At 37.8% G+C, this 19,210-nt stretch overlaps 1 protein-coding gene across 1 annotated transcript in view; it reads right to left on the bottom strand.

Moving 5' to 3' along the window:
• ERICH3 (glutamate rich 3) overlaps positions 1-19,210 on the bottom strand; it is a 106,071-nt gene that overhangs the window by 77,235 nt on the left and 9,626 nt on the right. Inside the window, exons 2-3 of the mRNA XM_047868877.1 lie at positions 3,671-3,764; positions 1,099-1,224 (exon numbers count right to left, since the gene is read on the bottom strand). Of these exons, the coding sequence (XP_047724833.1) occupies positions 1,099-1,224; positions 3,671-3,764 (220 nt within the window). The remainder of the gene's footprint in view (positions 1-1,098; positions 1,225-3,670; positions 3,765-19,210) is intronic.

Below are 19,210 nucleotides of genomic sequence, written 5' to 3'. Positions count from 1 at the left end.
ATGACAGCATATTCTACAGTTATGATGTGTAAGTTACATGAAAGTTTGGAAAGCCAAAACTTCAGGGATTAAAGCTAATACAAAATTTGGTGCCTATTGGTTAAATTTGAAACTAAGTATAGATTAATCTACTGTACTATTTTTTTAACATTAGTTGCAGAATTCCAACTAATACTTTTATAAGCAAGTGAATTTGAATGATTCCATATAACTCATGCACATATCATAAAGCACAAAATGAATTCCTAAATTAACAGATCATATACATCTTATCTGAATGCAACACTTGTTCAGTATAATGGTAGCATAATAATAAATATTTTCAGTGCCACTACACTTAGTATTGGTTTACTGGTGATTCTACAGTTGTTCATAAATGTTTACTGCACTCACAGGTCAATGATTTTACCAGCCAAGTTTTCTGATTTACTGCTGTATGGTCAAGCCAAGAAGTGACATGCTTTTTCACAGAGATTAAAATGGTGTTGATGCTTGAAACTATAAGTTCCATGGAGCAAGGCTAAAATAATTTATCAAGTTAGCTATATATCCTACTAAAAATGCCATGTCAGGTTTGAAAAAAAAGTTGTTGATGCTCGGTTTATGAATCTATGCTGACCAATGTGGCCTAAAGTGGGAGGGACAGCAGATGTTTCAATGCCTATTCCCTGAAATTTAGCATACGGCCCAGCTTCAGAGCCTTAAAAGAATAACAAATCTGAAATAATTCATGGCAGTGGAATTACTGATATTTAAACAGATGTCACTTTTTTTTTTTTAGCAAATGGAAATTGGGGTACAGATGGTGAGGGCTGGTATGTTTGAGAGTAGCCATTATGGATTAAAAATCTACATTTGTTAAATTAAATATCACAAAATATATAATGATGTCCATATTTTTCTGTAACTGAAATGGAGAAAAGCTTACTTCAGTCTCTTGGCTCTTTGCTACCCAGAGATTATAGAGTATTTCTCAGGGCACCTTGTTCCATTCCTTTTTAATGAAATACAGGAGGAATTCCTCTGCTTCTAGTACAGAAGTAGTATTAATTATCATATTAGAAACTATCTATTATAAAGAAAATATGAATACTTTACCTCCATATCAAGAACCTTATGGAAAATAGCCTGAGCTAGGCACTCCCGGATATATTTTTGGTGATCCCTCTTCATGATATTTAGTTTGTATTCTTTTTCGGAAAGTATTCTCCCACTTCTTGTGATCTGTCATGAATAAATAAAACATACATGGAAATACAAAGCAAAAAATGTATTGTTTGTTACCAAAAATGGAGAGATGGCGTGATAAAGAGACAGAGAGAGGGGCAGCGTCTTCTAAGCCTAAAAGGGCATACTACTATGGCTGGTAAACTCACTCTTCATGAATATTTCATAAGGGAAAAAAATCGGTCTCATATACCAGCATTGGCAAAACACACACAGGTGGTGCACTTGACGTTTAAAACAAGGTTTTCATTAGAGTCACAATTTCTCCTTGATGGAACCCAGGTGTTCTTTTCACGTCTGTCTTTTGAACACATTTGGGAAGAAGAGGTGGAGCGCTACCTTGAAACAATGAATAGGAGCAGTGATCACAGGACTGATGATCTCACAGGAAATAACGTTGAAGGGCAAAACACGTAAGCTATAGAGGTTCTCATCAGTTTGTTTTAAAAACAATTGGTTTCATTACTTTATTTTCACGTTTTTTTCTCCTTCCACTCTCCAACCCAGAATGTAATTTAATGTGTCATGATTCAGATTTCTTTCAGATTATGCAGTGCTGCACATATAAAAGACTCCAGATTGCTTTCAATTGGCATCATTGAAAATGCCAGGAGTGGTAGTTTCTGGTTTTTATTTACTTATTTTTCTTTGCTTTTGCTTTTAATCCTTCCTGAGAGGATTTTTCTCTGTGGTATTTTTCTGTATCTTCTGTCCTGGAGTGTTCATCTTCTTCCTTTCCACTTAATTATGCCCTGCTCTTTCAGGTCTAATCCAAGCCCACATATTTCTTAATTTTGAAAACTGTAGTTTTTTAACACTGTTGTGGCAACATATTGGAGCACTGGGACCAAGGAGATTGGTGTTACAAATGATTGGTTACTGATGATCTTTTTTTATATCTTTTTTTTCCCTGATGGAAAAAAAAGGGGTGTGTGGTTCTAGAAAGTGTTCCCAATCACAAATAACTCAGTTACAGTCTTTGAGATGTGTTCTCCGCCCGGGATATCGTGCCATATGTTTCCAGATGAGAATAAATGTTGAGAACATTCTGCACTGTGTGTGGCTCCCTCCTCAGTTAACAGGTGTCATTGTTCTCCCCCCCCACCCCTCTTGGGGGAGATCTGATCTCCCCAAGTAGACTGGAAGCTCCTATAGGGCAAAAGTTCTTAAACTGGAGCTCACATTAGAATTACCTAGAAAAGTGTTGAAAATAGATTGGTGGGCCTCACCCTACAGCTTTTGACTCAACAACAGGTCTGGAGTGCGGCTCCAAAATTTGCATTTTCTAACAAGTTCCCAGATGATGCTGAACACAAACAAGTTCTAGAGAAATCTTCCTTATTTGAGCTGTCATGCTACATAACCAATGTTAAATAAATACTTGCTAATGATGTTAATAAGTAAATACAAAGTCCTTTCCACTTATACATAAAGCTTACCAATTGTTATCCAAAGAAGGAATGTTAATAGTAACCACAATAATTGCAACAAGCATTCATTACACCTCTCTTATTGCTGCAACGATCCTGAGGGCTGGGTATCATTATCTTCATTTCACAATTGAGGAAGCTGGAGCTGAGTAAGTTAAGTTTGTGATTTGCTCAAGATTCTATGACTTGTAAATGGCTGAGCCAGGTTTCAGCCAGGTCTGTCTGATAACAAAGCCCCAGGAGACAAAAAGCAAGCTCTTAGGAGATCTACCCTGCCAGAGTTCCAAGCACAAAAACAACAATTAGAAACACAATGCATATCCTTTCAACACCATGGCAACAATAGTTAAGGAAATCTTTGTGTTTTAAGAAGGTAAACAGCTAAAATCATTACTCACACTTTGTATAACCACGCCTATTTCTTTCAGTGGAAAACTGTAGTATTTTTTTAAAGATTTTCACATTAAATACATTTAGAGGAATAGAAATTTTGTGGAAATGATAGTTTTAGAGCTAAGAAAAGACACTAATGTTATCAATAAACCCAGGAAATGAAACAGGTTTTTAAAATTCAAGGGGAAATTTTGAACTGTTCGTGTCTTCCACACCTTATTCTGTGATTATTAAAAATAATATTTTTTTTTCCTGAAGACAGTAAAGTCTTCTCTGTGCTTAATCCCTAACAGTTCCTGGCTCATACAATGTGTTCAATGAATACGTGTTGAATAAATAAATGAATTAACAAATAAATAAAATATGCTATTGGAAGCTCATAGGGTTTTTCCTCAATAATTTATAAGTAGCTTTAGCAGTCATTGTGAACTCTCTTCCTATCTTTTGAAACACAGCTTCAAAAAGATAATCTGAGCTCTGGAAAAGAAGTAATTTTTCTAAAAAAAAGGGGGATGAGGAGGTAGGTGTCACTGATTAGCTCAAAAAGAAAACCAGAAAAGGGAGGAAATTACTGGATTTAATGAAACAAGAGGGCAGGTAGAAAGTAAACCAAATCTTACCAGCCCTGATCTTAAAAGATGCCGTCTTATCCTTGTGTTGTTAAAATATCCAGTCAGGTGTTTATCAGTAAGACTATTATATGCTGCAAGTAATCTGGAAGATAAAAATGAAACCATTAAGGTTTTATGAAGTGTTGCTTGATAACCAAGGCAATTCTTGACTTTCTCATCCCCAAACTGTGCATAATCATTCACTTGTCCAGACAGACAATCATTCATGTGTTTAATAAACAGGTATTGAGCAATTACTGTTTTCCAGGTTTTATGATAAGAACTGGGACAGTCCTTACATTGTTTATTTTGCACACAAGTATGGAAATCAGGCATGAACAATTAAATTGGGTGTGAAAAATCCAACAACAGAAATACACATAACTCACGGGGACACAAAGAAGGAGACCACCAACTCCAGTTGTCAGGAAAGCCCTCACAGAGGAAGCCTGATGGAAAACTTGGGAATTCCTTCAGAGGACTCTTCAGCCTCCTGTTTTACCCTAAATTCTAGCAACAAACTTATGTGCTCCTCCTCAACATATTCATTCATGACTTCAGCATACAACGCATGGTCCCTCTACTGCCAAGGCCTTTCCCCGACCCTTTAGCTAGTGGTTAAGACCCATGATTAACAATCATCTCTTTCCAGAAAACATTCCCTGACACAAACTGGATGGACCTGCCACTCCACTCCCCCTACCCCCTGCAAAACCTTGAGTTATATTACTCATGATTGGAAGGCCAGAATTGTGTGTTATTCTTGGTATCCCTATAGATATTATTTATTGTGTTCCCAAATAATGGTGTGTCAATAGATGAAAACACAATTTTGCTTGAGACTTATTTTTACTGGTGTAAACTTCTAAATTTAAGGTCAGCAGCTTAGAACTCTTAACTTCCAGATAGATAGATAGATAGATAGATCGATATTTCCAGACAATGTCATTAATTCCACATCCAGAACTCCCCACCCTTCCCCCAAAATTCACAAATTACTTTTGATTTCTAGGATCTTTTATTTTAAGAGTTAAAAGCAAACAAATTGATTGATGTTATACCTGGGTAGATGGTCAATCTGAGCCTATAAATCAAAGTTTGAAGCTATTTTTTCTAAGTTTTAACTTATCCTCTACTGATTACTATCACCTTACAAAAGCACATACACATACATGTACATGTAGGTATATATGTTCATCCATATACGTCCATATACATAAAGGTGAATATATGTACATATATATATGTATACATACAGAGCGAGATGAAGACAGACAGAGGCAGAGAGAGAGAGAGAGAACACAAGTCTAAACATAACCCTAAAATAAGGCTGTCTTAAAAAAAATGTATACCCTATTACCTGCAACACAGATTACAGTGTATACATATTATGAGCAGTTGATCCTTAATTTACTTGGAGGCTAGAGCAGGGACTCATAGAATCAAGTAAATGTCATTAGTGACAATTTTATTTAGCTGCCTTAATTACATGGAGATGGTATTGGTGACCTTTTCCTTTCTCTTTTCTCCTTAATGCCCATCTTAGGAAAGTTATATACTGTCAAATGGTAAGAAAAGTTTAATTTTGTCCACAAAAGACACCGAAAGCCGTTACAAAACCCAGAAAGCAAGATGCCACACGAGGGTTGCCGACGACGTGTGAACAACTGCAGAAACCATTATTTCACTGGGTTTATGTAAAAAGACAACCTGAGGGCTTCAGTAATGCACATACGAAACCAGCCCCAGATAATGCTTTGAAACTATCTTTTAAATGAACTGTCTTGGAGTCCTATAGTTCATCAAAGGTTTCCTGTCTCCAAAAGGTCAACACTGTATCCCTTACCCTTTCTGAATCTCAGAATATCTTTTCAGCAACTCATTTCAGAAAGGTGAGCAGGTGTCTCTCGGTCCTAACAATCATGATTCCACAGCTCACAGATTCTTAAGATAAATCATTAGACAGATATCATATATGGTCTTTTGTCTGTTTTTCAGGCTCAAGTTTTTAAAAAAAGTCAATAGTTTTAGGATAGCTATGAGCGCTAAAACCCTGATTAAATGAAATAGGGTCAAAAAGTTAGGATAACATAAACTTTAACTTCCCTACTGACTGAAAATAACTCCCTTCTTTCAATTCAGAATTTGTTGCAATAGTTAGGTCCTAAGGATAAAGCTTAGCCAGCTTTGGCACCACTTCATCTTAATTCTTCTCTCTCAGGCTCCTACGAAACAAGTTTTGTGTCCACGACACCCCTCCAGTCTTACTAAAAGGCCCAGTTGAGTTGAAACCTTTGAACACATCAGCTTTCTCACCTTTAGGAGAGACTGAAAATCCCTCGTTGGGATACCATTTGTAGAGCAACTCTTTCCATGACTATCATTTACAACTGGCCTTGGCAGAAAAGCTGAAAAATAACTAGCTGGGTCGATCCAGGGTCAGTCATTTCTTTCTCAGCAGTACCTAATTTATTTTTTGTACTGAAACTTTAAGTTAACAAACTGATAACAAGACACTGTACTAGAGTAAACTGTATATGGATTTAGTAAAACAGCTGTTATGGACTCAATGTTTCCCCCCAAAATTTATATGTTAAAGTGCTAACCCCCAATGTGATGGTATTAAGAGGTGGGGGCTTTGGGAGGTGATATGGTCAGAGGGTAGAGCCCTCATGAATGAGATTAGTGCTCTTATAAAAGAGACACCAGAGAGCTCCCTTGTCTCTTTCCCCATGTGAGAATACAGCAAGAAAATGGCCATGTATGAACCAGGAAGCAGCTCTCAGAAGACACTGAATTTGCTGACACCTTGATCTTGGACTTTCCAGCCTCCAGAACTGTGAGAAATAAGTTTCTATTGTTTAAGGTACCAGTCTATGGTACTCTGTTAGAGCAGCCTGATGGTACTAAGATAGCAGTCAATGCAAACATTTCTCTTGTATACATATAAATGTACCCTGTTCTGACCATGAAGCCTCCTCCACAGGGAGATGGTAGTAATCCTGTGTCTCAGCCACAATCATGGTCTGTTTGATTCCTCCTGCTCTGCTTCTCTTCATTTGTGCTTGGTATGGGTTTGTAGCCTCCCTTTGCATTTACTCAACTGTAAGAACTTTACTGACCCAGCCACAAATTGATATTGGTAGAGTTTTTCTAATGTTTCTGCCTTTGTCCTCACCATTCACTGCCACTGTTTCCCCAACACACACACACACCGTGTTCTTTTCTTTCTTATACTCAGCAGAGCCCTGGGCCAGATGAGGTCACCTCACCTGAACTTGGTGATTGTGTTGGTAATTGTGTTGCGCTGGGAGCACTCCACTCCCTTTGTAAGTCACTCTCTGCATCTCAGGTCAAAGCTGGACTTTTGGTCACACTACCCAGTCCTGAGAGCCTCCCCTGCTGCCATCCATAGAATCAACAACAGCACTGGTCACAGCAATTACCAGGCCACTGGGACTGTATCATTTAAAGTCCATGCTGTTCACACCAAGTCCCACAGCTAAATGCCCAGATCAGCCTAACTCATTGGCTTCTTTATCAGATGCACAAGACTGCTTACTCACCTCCTGGTCTCTGGGTGGAGAACAACCGGCCACCTGGCTTAATGCACCAGGGAAAACAGTACCCCAGGAAACAAAGCAACCCTGTCCCTTTCTTTCCTCCACTTCAGTACACACCCCACATTCCTGTGGTGTATCGGGATTAGAGGAGCAGGCTGCTGATACACTGGGAGTGCTGTCTCTCCAGCTGCAGCGCTTCAACACTAAACCCTCAAACCCATGCAATGTAGAACATATAAATAAGGCTCTGAAATAATAAAGTTGGGGTTTCTTATCAATCCCTCCATCTGCCCCCAAAGAGAGAATCTATCCCATAAAACCCCCAAATGAACAGACAGCCACTATAATATTATTAATCACAGACATTTATTGAGCACTGACTATTTTCAGGGTATTCCATAAGGTACTAGGGATACAGAGACAGCACAGACCCTGCAAGTTCCCAATCTAGTGGGGAAGTGTGTGTGCACATACAGAGTGTGTGCATATGTGTGTGTGCATGCACATGTGGGCATCCTTCATTTCTTCCTGTCATAAACTGATTCATTCACAAATAGATCATGAGTGTTTACGTGTCTCCATGTCAGATTCCGTGCCCTAAGCTGGGCAAGGAATGTAATATTCCCATCCCATGCTGCAGATTGCAAGCATCCTCACATACATAGTTTCATGTAATTTCTTTTAGGCCCCTATTATAGATCTTCCATTTTCCTAAAGTATAAAAGCTCTAAAACAAGATTATCATTTAATGAGTCAGTCCTGGGAAAACCTAAGGTAACACTTTTTCACAGTGATAGAAGAATTTCTTCAGGCCTCAGCACTCTTGAACCTCAACCTCCTCTCCCAGCACTGCCTGTTCCCACACTGCTTACCCTTGGTGAGAGGAACAGATGTCGTGGTTAAGACTCCAGTTCCAGTTCAATCCTGGCTTCACCATCACTGGCTCCATAACTGAGAGCAAGTGACCTAACTATACCTGGATTGTTCCATCTTCCACAAAACACTAAAACATGAACGCAACTCAGCCAAGTTCTTTGACACTTTCTAACAAGGATCACCTTCCCTCCAGTTTCCAATAACATGTTCCTCATTTCCATCTGAGACCTCATCAGAATGGCCTTTACTATCTGTTTCTACCAACATTTCTACAACATTCTGTACATGATTATTTATGTATTCTCTGAGAAGTAAACTTTGTCTTCAGCTCTCTTTTCTTTCTGAGCCCTGACCAGAATCACAAGAAAATCCCTTCACAAGAAGATATTGGCAAACCAAATATCTGATAAGGGGTTAATATCCAAAATATATAAGGAGCTCATACAACTCAGTAGCAAATCACCATCATCATCATCACCATCCAAATAAAAATGAGAAGACCTGAATAGACATTTTCCCCCCAAAAAGCATACACACGGCCAACAGGTATATGAAGGGATGTTCAACTAGTCATCAGGGAGGTGGAAATCCAAACCACAATAAGATACCACCTCACATCTGTTAAGATGGCTATTATCAAAAAGGTAGGACATGAGTGTTGGTGAAGATGAGGAGAAAAGCGAACACTTGTGCACTGGTGGTGGGAGTGTAAATTGGTGCAGCCACTGTAGAAAACAGTATGGAGGTTTCTCAAAAATTTAAAAATAGAATTCCTTATGATTCAGCAATCCCACTTCTGGGAATACATCCAAAAGAAATGAAATCATGATCTTGAAGAGGTATCTGCACCCCATGTTCACTGCAGCATTATTCATAATAGCCAAGGCATGGAAATAATCTAAGTGTCCATCAATGGAAAAATGGATAAAGAAAATGTGATATATTTGCATTATAAATGTGATGCCATTTGAAATAACATGGATGCATCTTTAGGGCATTATACTAAGTTAAATATGTCAGAGAAATCTAAACACTGTATGATCTCATTTGTATGTGGATTTTTTTCTCAATTTTAAAGATTTAATAGGCTGGAGAGCCTGGGTGGCTTAGTCGGTTAAGTATCCAACTTTGGCTCAGGTCATGACCTTGTGGTTTGTGAGTTCCAGCCCCATGTCAGGCACTGTGCTGACAGCTCAGAGCCTGGAGTCTGCTTTGGATTTTGTGTCTCCCTCTCTCTCTGCCCCTGCCCCGCTTCCACTCTGTCTCTTTTTCTCCCTCAAAAATAAATAAACATTAAAAAAAATTAGGAAAAAAAGATCTAATAGACACAGAGAGTAGAATGATGGTTGTCAGGGATTGAGGGTGGGAGAAATGAAGAAATGTTGGTGAAACGGTACAAATTTCCAGTTAGAAGATGAGTAAACTCTGGGGATCTAATGTACAATACAGCATGGTGACTATAGTTAATGGTATCATATTATATAGTTGGAAGTTGCTAAGAAAGGAGATCTTAAATGTTCTCACCACACCAAAAAAAAAAAAAGTAATTTTGTGAGGTGACCGATGTGTTAACTAATCTTACTAAGGTAATCATTTTTCAATATATACATTTGTCAAATCATCATGTTGCACACCTTAAACTTACACAATGCTATATGCCAATTATAGCTCAAGAAAGCTGGGAAAAAAAAAAGTTTTTGCACCTTAAAACTTTTCCAGTCTCTACCCATTCCCAGTTCCAAACCTGCTTCCATATTTTTAGGTATGTGTTATAGCAGCATTCCACTCCTTGGTACCAATTCCTGTCTTAGTCTGTTCAAGCACTGTCACAAAATGGACTAGGTGGCTTAAACAACAGACACTTAGTTTTCACAATACTGGGAGCTAGAAGTCTGAGATCAGCGTGCCAGCATGGTCAGATTTCTTGGTGAGAGCCCTCTTCTTGGTTGACAAACAACCATCTTCTCTTTGTACTCTGCACAGTGCAGACAGAAAGGCAAGCTCTCTCTCATCTCTTCTTATAAGGGCACGAATTCCATCATGAGGGCTCCATCCTCGTGACCTATCTCTCAAAAGCACCAGCTCCAAATATCATCACACTGGGGTTGTGGTTTCAACATATGAATTTGAGCCTTAGGTTAAGTCACTTGTTGAAGATCATATAACCTAAAACCTGTTCCTGACAATATTTGTCAGATCACAGTGAAACGCCACTCACAAGGGCTTGCTCAGGTAGGGACCAGGATGCTAAGTATGATGACAGAAAAATAAGAATCATGAAATATTCACAGAAAAATGTAATTCCATAAATTCCCCAGTATAGAAATAGAAAAATTTTAATGAAAATTCTTATAGACAAAAATTAACAAATACATAACTTTCCTTTATAAATGGCCATATCATTAGCATAAAAGAGATGTACCAAAATCTTTAAATTATCTTATTCTTTAATATATATTTCTGTAATTTGCTTTACGATGCAAATTTCTCTCGCAAACTTGTTCAGAGAGAATATAAAGAATAATTTTGACACAACCAGTTTTATTTAGCTCAAATTGTGACCTCGCCCATCTGAATTAATGAAGCTTATACTAATTTATTATTGCTGTTGTACCAAAGTACATTAGTAGCTTAAATAACACAAATTTATTATCGTATACTTCTAGAGGTCAGAAGTTCAAAAGGGGTCTCACTAGACTAAATTCAAGGTGTCATCACATTTGCATTCCTTCTGGAGACTCTAAGGGAGGATCTTTTCCACATTCCAGAGGCTCCCCACATTTCCTGGCTCCTGGCCCCCTTCCATTGCCAAAGCAGCAATGGCCGGACAAGTCTGCACCATCAAACACTGAGTGGGGCTCTATCTTACAAACTGGGAGATATGACCTGAGCCGAAATCAAGACTTGGACGCTCAAACAACTGAACCATCCAGGCGCCCAAAGTTCTGGCTCTTCTGCCTCCCTCTTGCCTATGCAGATACACTTGTGATTACTTAAATTAGGTCTACCCACATTAATCTAGAATAATCTTTTTATTTTAGGGTCAGCTGACTGGCAACCTTAATTCCATGTGGAAACTTAACTTCCCCTTGCCACATAAATTAATATGTGCACACGTTCTGATGACTAAGACGTTGACTTTTTTGAGGGGCCATTATTCTGCCTATCATGTGCCTTTTCCTATATTCCAGATGCCAGGGAGCAGAAACACTGGCTGTCGAATGTTATGGCAATTAGGCTACAACACATATTTTCCAATGACCATGTTCAATCGTGTCAGTGATCCTCACTTTCAAAAAGGACACTTCCCAGATGGAAGAAGGCAGTTCTTGGAAACACACCAGGAGGAACAAAATAAAAGGGAGCCTAAACTTTGATGTGCCAAATGTGAATACTAAGGCAAAAGAACAAGAGGTATACTGTGGAACAAATATATTCAAACAATATCTTTTTCTTAAAAAAATTTTTTTTAACATTTATGTCTTTTTGAGAGACAGAAAAAGACAGAGCATGAGCGGGGGAGGGGCAGAGAGAGGAGACACAATCTGAAGCAGGCTCCAGGCTCTAAGCAAACTGTCAGCACAGAGCACGATTTGGGGCTCCAATCCACAAAGAGTGAGATCATGACCTGAGCATGACCTGGCTCAACCAACTGAGCCACGCAGGTGCCCCCATATATTTTTCTTATAAGGATAACAATACAGAGATAACTTCTTTAGGTGAATCTAATATGTGAAATGACAGATTAGCCCATAGGATATAATTGTATTCACGTCAAACACTAATTAACCAGCATTTAACATATCTCATTAAATTCAAATAATTATTATATGAAACATTAAGAAAGAAGAAAATGTTGCCAATTACACTGCAGCATGCCACTGATGTAAGCACAAATGATTTTAGTAATGTGAAAATGTGAAAAAATAATCTTAGCATTGATGACATAGGTTACTACACATGCTTGATTACTGCACATATATAGATATATCTGAGGAAGAGGAAAAGAAGACATATACAAGAATATGGCAGGGTTGCCACCATTAGAAGCCTCAAATTGAGGTTAGAGGATTTTACACATAAAATAATCAGAAAGCATACAAAAGTATATTTTAAAAGTAGTAACTGTGGAGTATTGGAGCTGACTCATACTGGATCTAATGAGATAATTGTTAAAATTTTCATGAGTTTTGCAAGCCATTTTTAGCTTGAAATTGGCCATTGTGGGAATAGTTACACCACAGAAATTAACAGACACTATATAAATCAAGGCTCTTTTTCTTTCTGAAAAGCCAGTTTACCAGCACACCACTAACTAAATTTCAAAAGTAAGTGGCAAGATATATCATGGGAGCTATTAAATAAACGATTCATTATATGAGTCAACATATAGAAGTATGCCTTACATAGTATTATCCAGAAATTCATCTTCTATATGCAATATTTGACCAAAGGGGTTTATATACCTGTTCAGCCATTTCCTATCCCCAACAAAAAGAGCATGAGGACTCTGGAAAACACATTGACATTTGTCAGTGGCATTTCAATCAAGAAATTTTATGCAAGATATCTCTTTACATTGCCACAAATGGAAAGGTTCAACTCACCTACCAATCTGGAAAAACTGATTACATCATTTTATGCTCAACAAAATCAAATGAGACTTAGGTGAATGAGCACGGTTTTATTACTAAAGATGATCAAGATGTGCTTTGCATCTACAAATCTGCAATTTGTAGAGTCTGATAGTGTTCAAAGAGGGCCTACCTTCACTTGATCTTAGCCAAAAGGCTGAGAAGTGATGGGGAGGGCCTACCTTAAGTCTCCACTGCCAAGATAGGGTTCTAAGCAATGACAACCAGATAAAATGTTTCTGCAACTCACTTATCAAGTCTTTGTATTGGGAAAGCAAGTTAAACAAATCATAGAATATTGTGGTTTGATTGGCATTATGTTACAATTCACAAGCAATGGAGCTCCATCTCTTGACCCAAATAGATTTCTCACTGTCCATTAAGAAGACTTGTAAGAATCCCCAGAATTTCAGCTCTGTGAGGAAACTCATCATACTCAAGCCAACAAACCAAGACTAAGACTTTGAATCTCAGATTCTTAGCAAAGAAGTAAATAAAATCTAGATGGGAACAACTTTCCCAAATAAAATCTCTGAAAAAGCACCAATAACCAGAAAACTAAAGAAAAATTAAACTACGTAGCTTCCTATCACTGAACACTGCATGTCTGTCATTTAAGAGTGAAAAAATTTAAGAAATACGTGACCAGACACTTAAACTCTTAACAGGTGCAATGATTTTCCTGTAGTTATTTGAGGCAAATAAATCTATATCAAATACTTCAGCCCCAAGTAAATTTGATGAGATAAAAAAAGGATGAGATTTGGGGCTAGAAGGCATGAGGTCAAATTCTAATTCTGCCCTTTATAGGATGCATGACCCTGGAGAATTCAATCTTCTCCCTTTTGCAATTATCACCATGAAGTCAAACGCTGTGACTGCTTCCTGAAGTGGATGATCTAAGTTTATTGGTCTGGAAACGTATTTACCTGGAGCCACAGGATTATTTATAGAAATGACCACATGAGGTCTAGTCAACTCTCTCAATTTTATATTCAGGATACTGAGGTTATATTTATAAAAGTAGGCATAACTCATCAGTAAACTCAGATCAAAGGACTCAAAAAGAAGATGCCTGAATGTCACAGAAATTCTCATAGAATTCTACCTGACCCTTTCCTAGGGTCCTTGTCTCCCTACCTTGCACCGGAATTTCTTTCATCATGTTTGAGCGCTCCTTTTATTTTATTTATTTTTTATATTTAAGTCTATTTATTAATTTTGAGAGAGAGAGAGGATGAGCAGGATAGAGGCAGAGAGAGAGGAAAGAGAGAATCTCAAGCAGGTTCTGCATTGTCAAGGCATAGCCTGAGACCGGGCTCGAACTCATGAACTGCGAGATCATGACCTGAGCCAAAATCAAGAATTGGACACTTAACCGACTGAGACACCCCTGATCACTCCTTTTAGATTCATGTAAGATTCCTGCCTGTATCCCTCTTGCAGATTGTACTGGGATGCCATGTCTACAGTAAACACTCTGCCAATTTTTGTGGAATAAATGAATAAATAGTTAATGGAAACAAAATCTATTGGCCAAATTCCTTGACATAGATCCTTTCAAAAAATCCATGTGTAAGGATCATAACCCCTCTTTTGCTTCAGGATAATAACTGAAAAGAGTTTATACCCAAAGAGGTTCAAAAGCTTGCTTTGCCTAGATTAGCTTTTTTAAGACTCAGAATGCACAGTGTGGATGATCATGCCAACAATATGTTTTGTTGTTTTGTTTTTGTCAAATAAGTGCTTTTGCAGCATAATACAAAATTGTATTGAAAGAAAAGTTCCTAGGGAGGTAGGACAAAAAAACAAAACAAAGCAGAACAAAAATCTTTTGAGGAAACTTGAAGAAAGACCAATACAGAAGAGTAATTGACAGAAGGGTCAATTATTTTCCAACACTTTATAAGAAAAGTCTTTGCCAACTAAAATTAGACCATGAGTCTCTGCTGCCTGCCACTTTGTAGAGGGTGATTGAACTACTATTATACTAATGATTTTATATTACATTCTTCATTCCTTTTATTTGTATCCAAACCTGCCAGATCTCTGCAATTATGCTAAATATTGATTTACAATTTCTCTCAGCTTATTCCAACGATGCAGACAGATGAGAACCACAACATTATTTTATTTATAGCCTTAATATGATGGTTTGAAGTGACTAGTAAAACCAAAACTACTCCAACTGTGCTGACCACTAGTGGGATAGTTTTGCAATGTTCACAGATGAGGCAGTAAGAAAACAGCATGTGGGAAGTCAGTAGGCCTGGGCCTCCCTGAGGTCGACAGTTCCCAAAAGATAAAGTTTGAGCCTCTAAGCTCTTCTCTGGAGACTTAAGAATTTTACTTCTTTGAACAGGAAAAAAAATTGTGGCCACTTAAAAAATATGCATTAATAAAAAAAATAGTATGCAAACCAAGGGAGATAATGAAGTTGTTTGGAGAAAAGATGATGGGGGGGGGGGAGTTCTAGAAATCAGTAACTTTCATCACTAGTATTTATTGATCATTTAATTTTTTTGTAGTGCACACAGTAAACACTCTATATAACATGAGTTATATATTTTAATTCTCAAAGCAATCCTGCAAATTACTATTATCTGCCTTTTTCACAAAGAGTAAACTAAGGAATAGAGAGCTTAGATAAGTAGCTTACATCTAGTTAAAGACAAATCCACAGTTCAAATAAGGGGCTGTTCTGCTTTAACCACTACACCAAACTATGTTCTACAAGGTATGATCAATAGTCCTGAAGAGCTCAGCCTAAAGAAGAAAAAGCATATGGGGGCCAGATAAGTGAACAGTTGATCTGTGAAGGATGCTAAGAAGGCAGGATCATCTAAAACCGAGTGAAAGTACAGTGAGGGCTGTCTGGCTCAATAAAAGGAAAATTGTTTAAAAGTCAAAAGAATGGGGGCGCCTGGGTGGCGCAGTTGGTTAAGCGTCCGACTTCAGCCAGGTCACCATCTCGCGGTCCGTGAGTTCGAGCCCCGCGTCAGGCTCTGGGCTGGTGGCTCAGAGCCTGGAGCCTGTTTCCGATTCTGTGTCTCCCTCTCTCTGTCCCTCCCCCGTTCATGCTTTGTCTCTCTCTGTCCCAAAAATAAACAAACGTTAAAAAAAAAAAAAGTCAAAGGAATGACCTATAAGATATCACACCCAACAAGCCGGGACTGGACAGTTTTGTAACAGCAGTGAGGGTTTTAAGCGGGGAAATAGCATGACTAGATTATTCTAAGTCTCCTTTTAATACTAAAGTCTTTCTGCTGTGTCTTGAGGACGCATAGTATGGTAGTTGAGAGTTTCACTTCTCAAGTCCAATTCCCTGAGGTTGAACCTTAACCATTTAACTATCTCAACTATTCAGTAGATTAGCAATGAGGGGCAAGGTAATTAACTTCCCTGTGCCTTATACCTTCCTCTGAAAATGGAAATAATAGTAGTGCTACTTTAGAAAGTCATTTGGTGCATTAAGTGAATTGATACTAAAAAATTATCAAATTACCAACCACATACTAAATGCTCAATGGATTTTGGAAGTTATCAGTGAGTTGATGTACTTTAAGAATTAATTGCTAAAGACTTAAGGATGTGTTAACTAATCTTATTGTAGTAATCATTTCATAATATATACATATATAAAACCATCATTTTGTACACTTTAAGTTTACATAGTGTTATTTGTCAATTACATCTCAGTAAAGCTGGAAAAATAAAAATGAGAAAAAAACAAAAAAGACTTAAGCAACATATGTTGTGGGTTTTTTTTTTAAGATTTTCTTTTTTAAATGTATTTATTTTGAGCAGGGGTGGGGGGCAGAGACAGAGGGGGGAGAGAATCCCCTCTCTCATGTGGCTTGATCCTATGAACTGTGAGATCATGATGGACACTTAACAGACTGAGCCACCTAGGTGCCCCTTAAGCAACATATATTTTGTACAAACATCAAAATAAATACACAACAGCTGCCACTCACTGAGTCTCTAATATGTGTCAATATTCCTGCAAGGAAGGTAATTATAAGCCCCAATTTTTGAAAGAGGAAAATGAAGCACAGAGAAATTAACTTTTCTAAGTCCATGTAAGGCACGACTGAGATTCAAATCTATGTCTCTCTGACCCCCAAAATATTCCTCTTTCTACTATAGCATACTTAATCTCATATTTTTTAAATGAAACACTGATTTTCCTTTTGGAATGTCATCCCTTTTCATTTAAGAGATCACAAACAATAAGATGATTTTCAGACAGTTCCAATCTTTTAGACACTTTAATCACTTGTTTGTGCCTCCTTTGATATGCTCTAACCTTCTGTTCACACTCTCCCAACAGTTTATAAGTTTTCTTGCGCCTTATCTCCCAGCGTCCTTCTTGAGCCACCCTGCTCCTTGAAATAGGACTTTGGGATCTGGTTCATGCCCCATGCTCTTGCATTTGGCCCTGATACTTCAGGCTTTCCTTTTTTTTCTTCTGTGGGCTAATTTCTTCACCAAGGACTGGAACCTCAATAACCCACTTCATAGACTACAGCCTGAGGTCAGCCTCACTCACTCCCTAAGCCCACTTTCTATTCTGGAAGATTCTAGCCTGGGCCAAAGCTCTAAGTCTCAAGTTTGACAGAGAGGAAAGAAGAATCTGTAGGAAAGAAGAACTTAACAGTGATAACCTCATATAAATCCCTATGAATTATGATAAAATAGTCATTTGCTAGTAGCTTGAGAGATTCCAAATGACTGATTTCAAGGGGAAGAAATATTCAAACTCACTTTTATAAAGGTTGACAAGATGAACAGAAATAAATCTGAAATTAATTTAACCTAGAATTAAAGGCAAAGATCTTTCACTTAAAACAAAACAAAACAAAAACAAAAACAACTAGTGTGCACATTTAGTGTTATATCTGAGGTTCCAAAATGGGCAAAAGACATTACGTGGAACCTAATGGTAAAACCAAATTTGAGGTATCAACTTCTCAGGCCAGGCCAGCTTTCACTTGGTTTTATATCATCCTTGCTTGCTCCTAAGAAGATGTCAGCTAATAAACAAGTAATGTTGTCTCCTCTCACTTATTCAAAGTCATAATAGGCTACTATTACCCAGGCAATGATAACTACAATTATAATACAGTTTTCTGTTAACTGAAAGCAGAACATTTCTATGAAATCTTTCATAAACCAAAATGGCAGAAAGCAACGAGGTGATTACCATTGATTTATATGAAAACATTTTTTAAGTATTCCCAAACCCAAGAAATAATCTCTTTTAAACTTTTCTGATACGTTTGGACACATCTTGCTAATGATTGAGCAAAATAAATCAATATAAAGCACAGATACTAACAGACACAGATCAAAGTTATAGTGGCTAATGCTGACATGCAACGTGTAGTTCCCAGGGAAAGAGCTTGGCGGGGCCACTCTTGCTGCTTGGATTGCATGCTACCTGGCTAAAGACTCACTGCAAAACACATTCTGGATGCTGTTCTTGCTTTTCACCTTGTTTTATAAAAGCAAAAATCTTCTCCAGATTTCTTCTGTTAGCAAAAACAGGTACTAATAACATAGGTCTTTAGTAAACGCAAAGTGGCTAAAACAGGGAATATCTGTATTATGTTTTTAGAGAGTACTTTTTACTCTCTTTAAATGTTTCTGAATATTTTATGTATCTGCACATATTTTTAATGCACCCTCCTTCAAAACTCTTCCTGAAAATTAATCTCTCCAGAATGCCTTGTCCAATTACTCCAACTCTACATCTAGCTCAGGACTTAGGAGTGGAAATTCTCCTACAGAAATCTGGCTTATTCTTGTACATTAGTACCTACCTTACTGCTATGAGGCACTACGTTAGCATATTTAACACTTGCTATGTGGCAGGCCTTGTGTTAAATGTTTTAAAATATTTCATTTAATGCTCACAACAATCTACAAAACGGACATATTTTCTACATGGATGAAAAAAAAATCAGAGAGATTATACAGAATTCATGTAGGGCCACATGTGGCGTATCTGAACTCAAACAATCCAAGTCTAGAGCTAGACAACTAACTACTAAAACACTGTGCTACCGGACACGGTTGACTAGTACCAGAAGCAGTTCCCAAACCCTTCTCCCTTGACTGTCTCCCACTAAAGTTACAAAGATCAATACACTCTTTCCCGCTCTCTCTTGCAGGTAGGCATACCCACTGATGCAGTTCTGGTCGACAAGATATTAAAGGAAAGTGCTGGAATGTTCTGGCAATGTTTTCCCCCTTGATTTAAAAAAAAACAAACCTTCTTTCACCCATCTTTTTTCATTCTGTTTGGATGCTTTTATACAAATATAATGACTGGATCTAGGGTAATCATCTTGCTACCATAAGGAAAAGACCAGGAAAATTGTACAGGTAAGAACCCAAGTCCTGATATTACAAAAAAATAGTCACCTACCTCCAGACTACTTGTGAAATAAATAATAAATGTTGTTATGGTT

This window comes from Prionailurus viverrinus, chromosome C1 (assembly GCF_022837055.1).
Source record: "Prionailurus viverrinus isolate Anna chromosome C1, UM_Priviv_1.0, whole genome shotgun sequence".
Lineage (NCBI taxonomy): Eukaryota > Metazoa > Chordata > Mammalia > Carnivora > Felidae > Prionailurus > Prionailurus viverrinus.
This window is presented reverse-complemented; position numbering and strand designations above follow the sequence as displayed.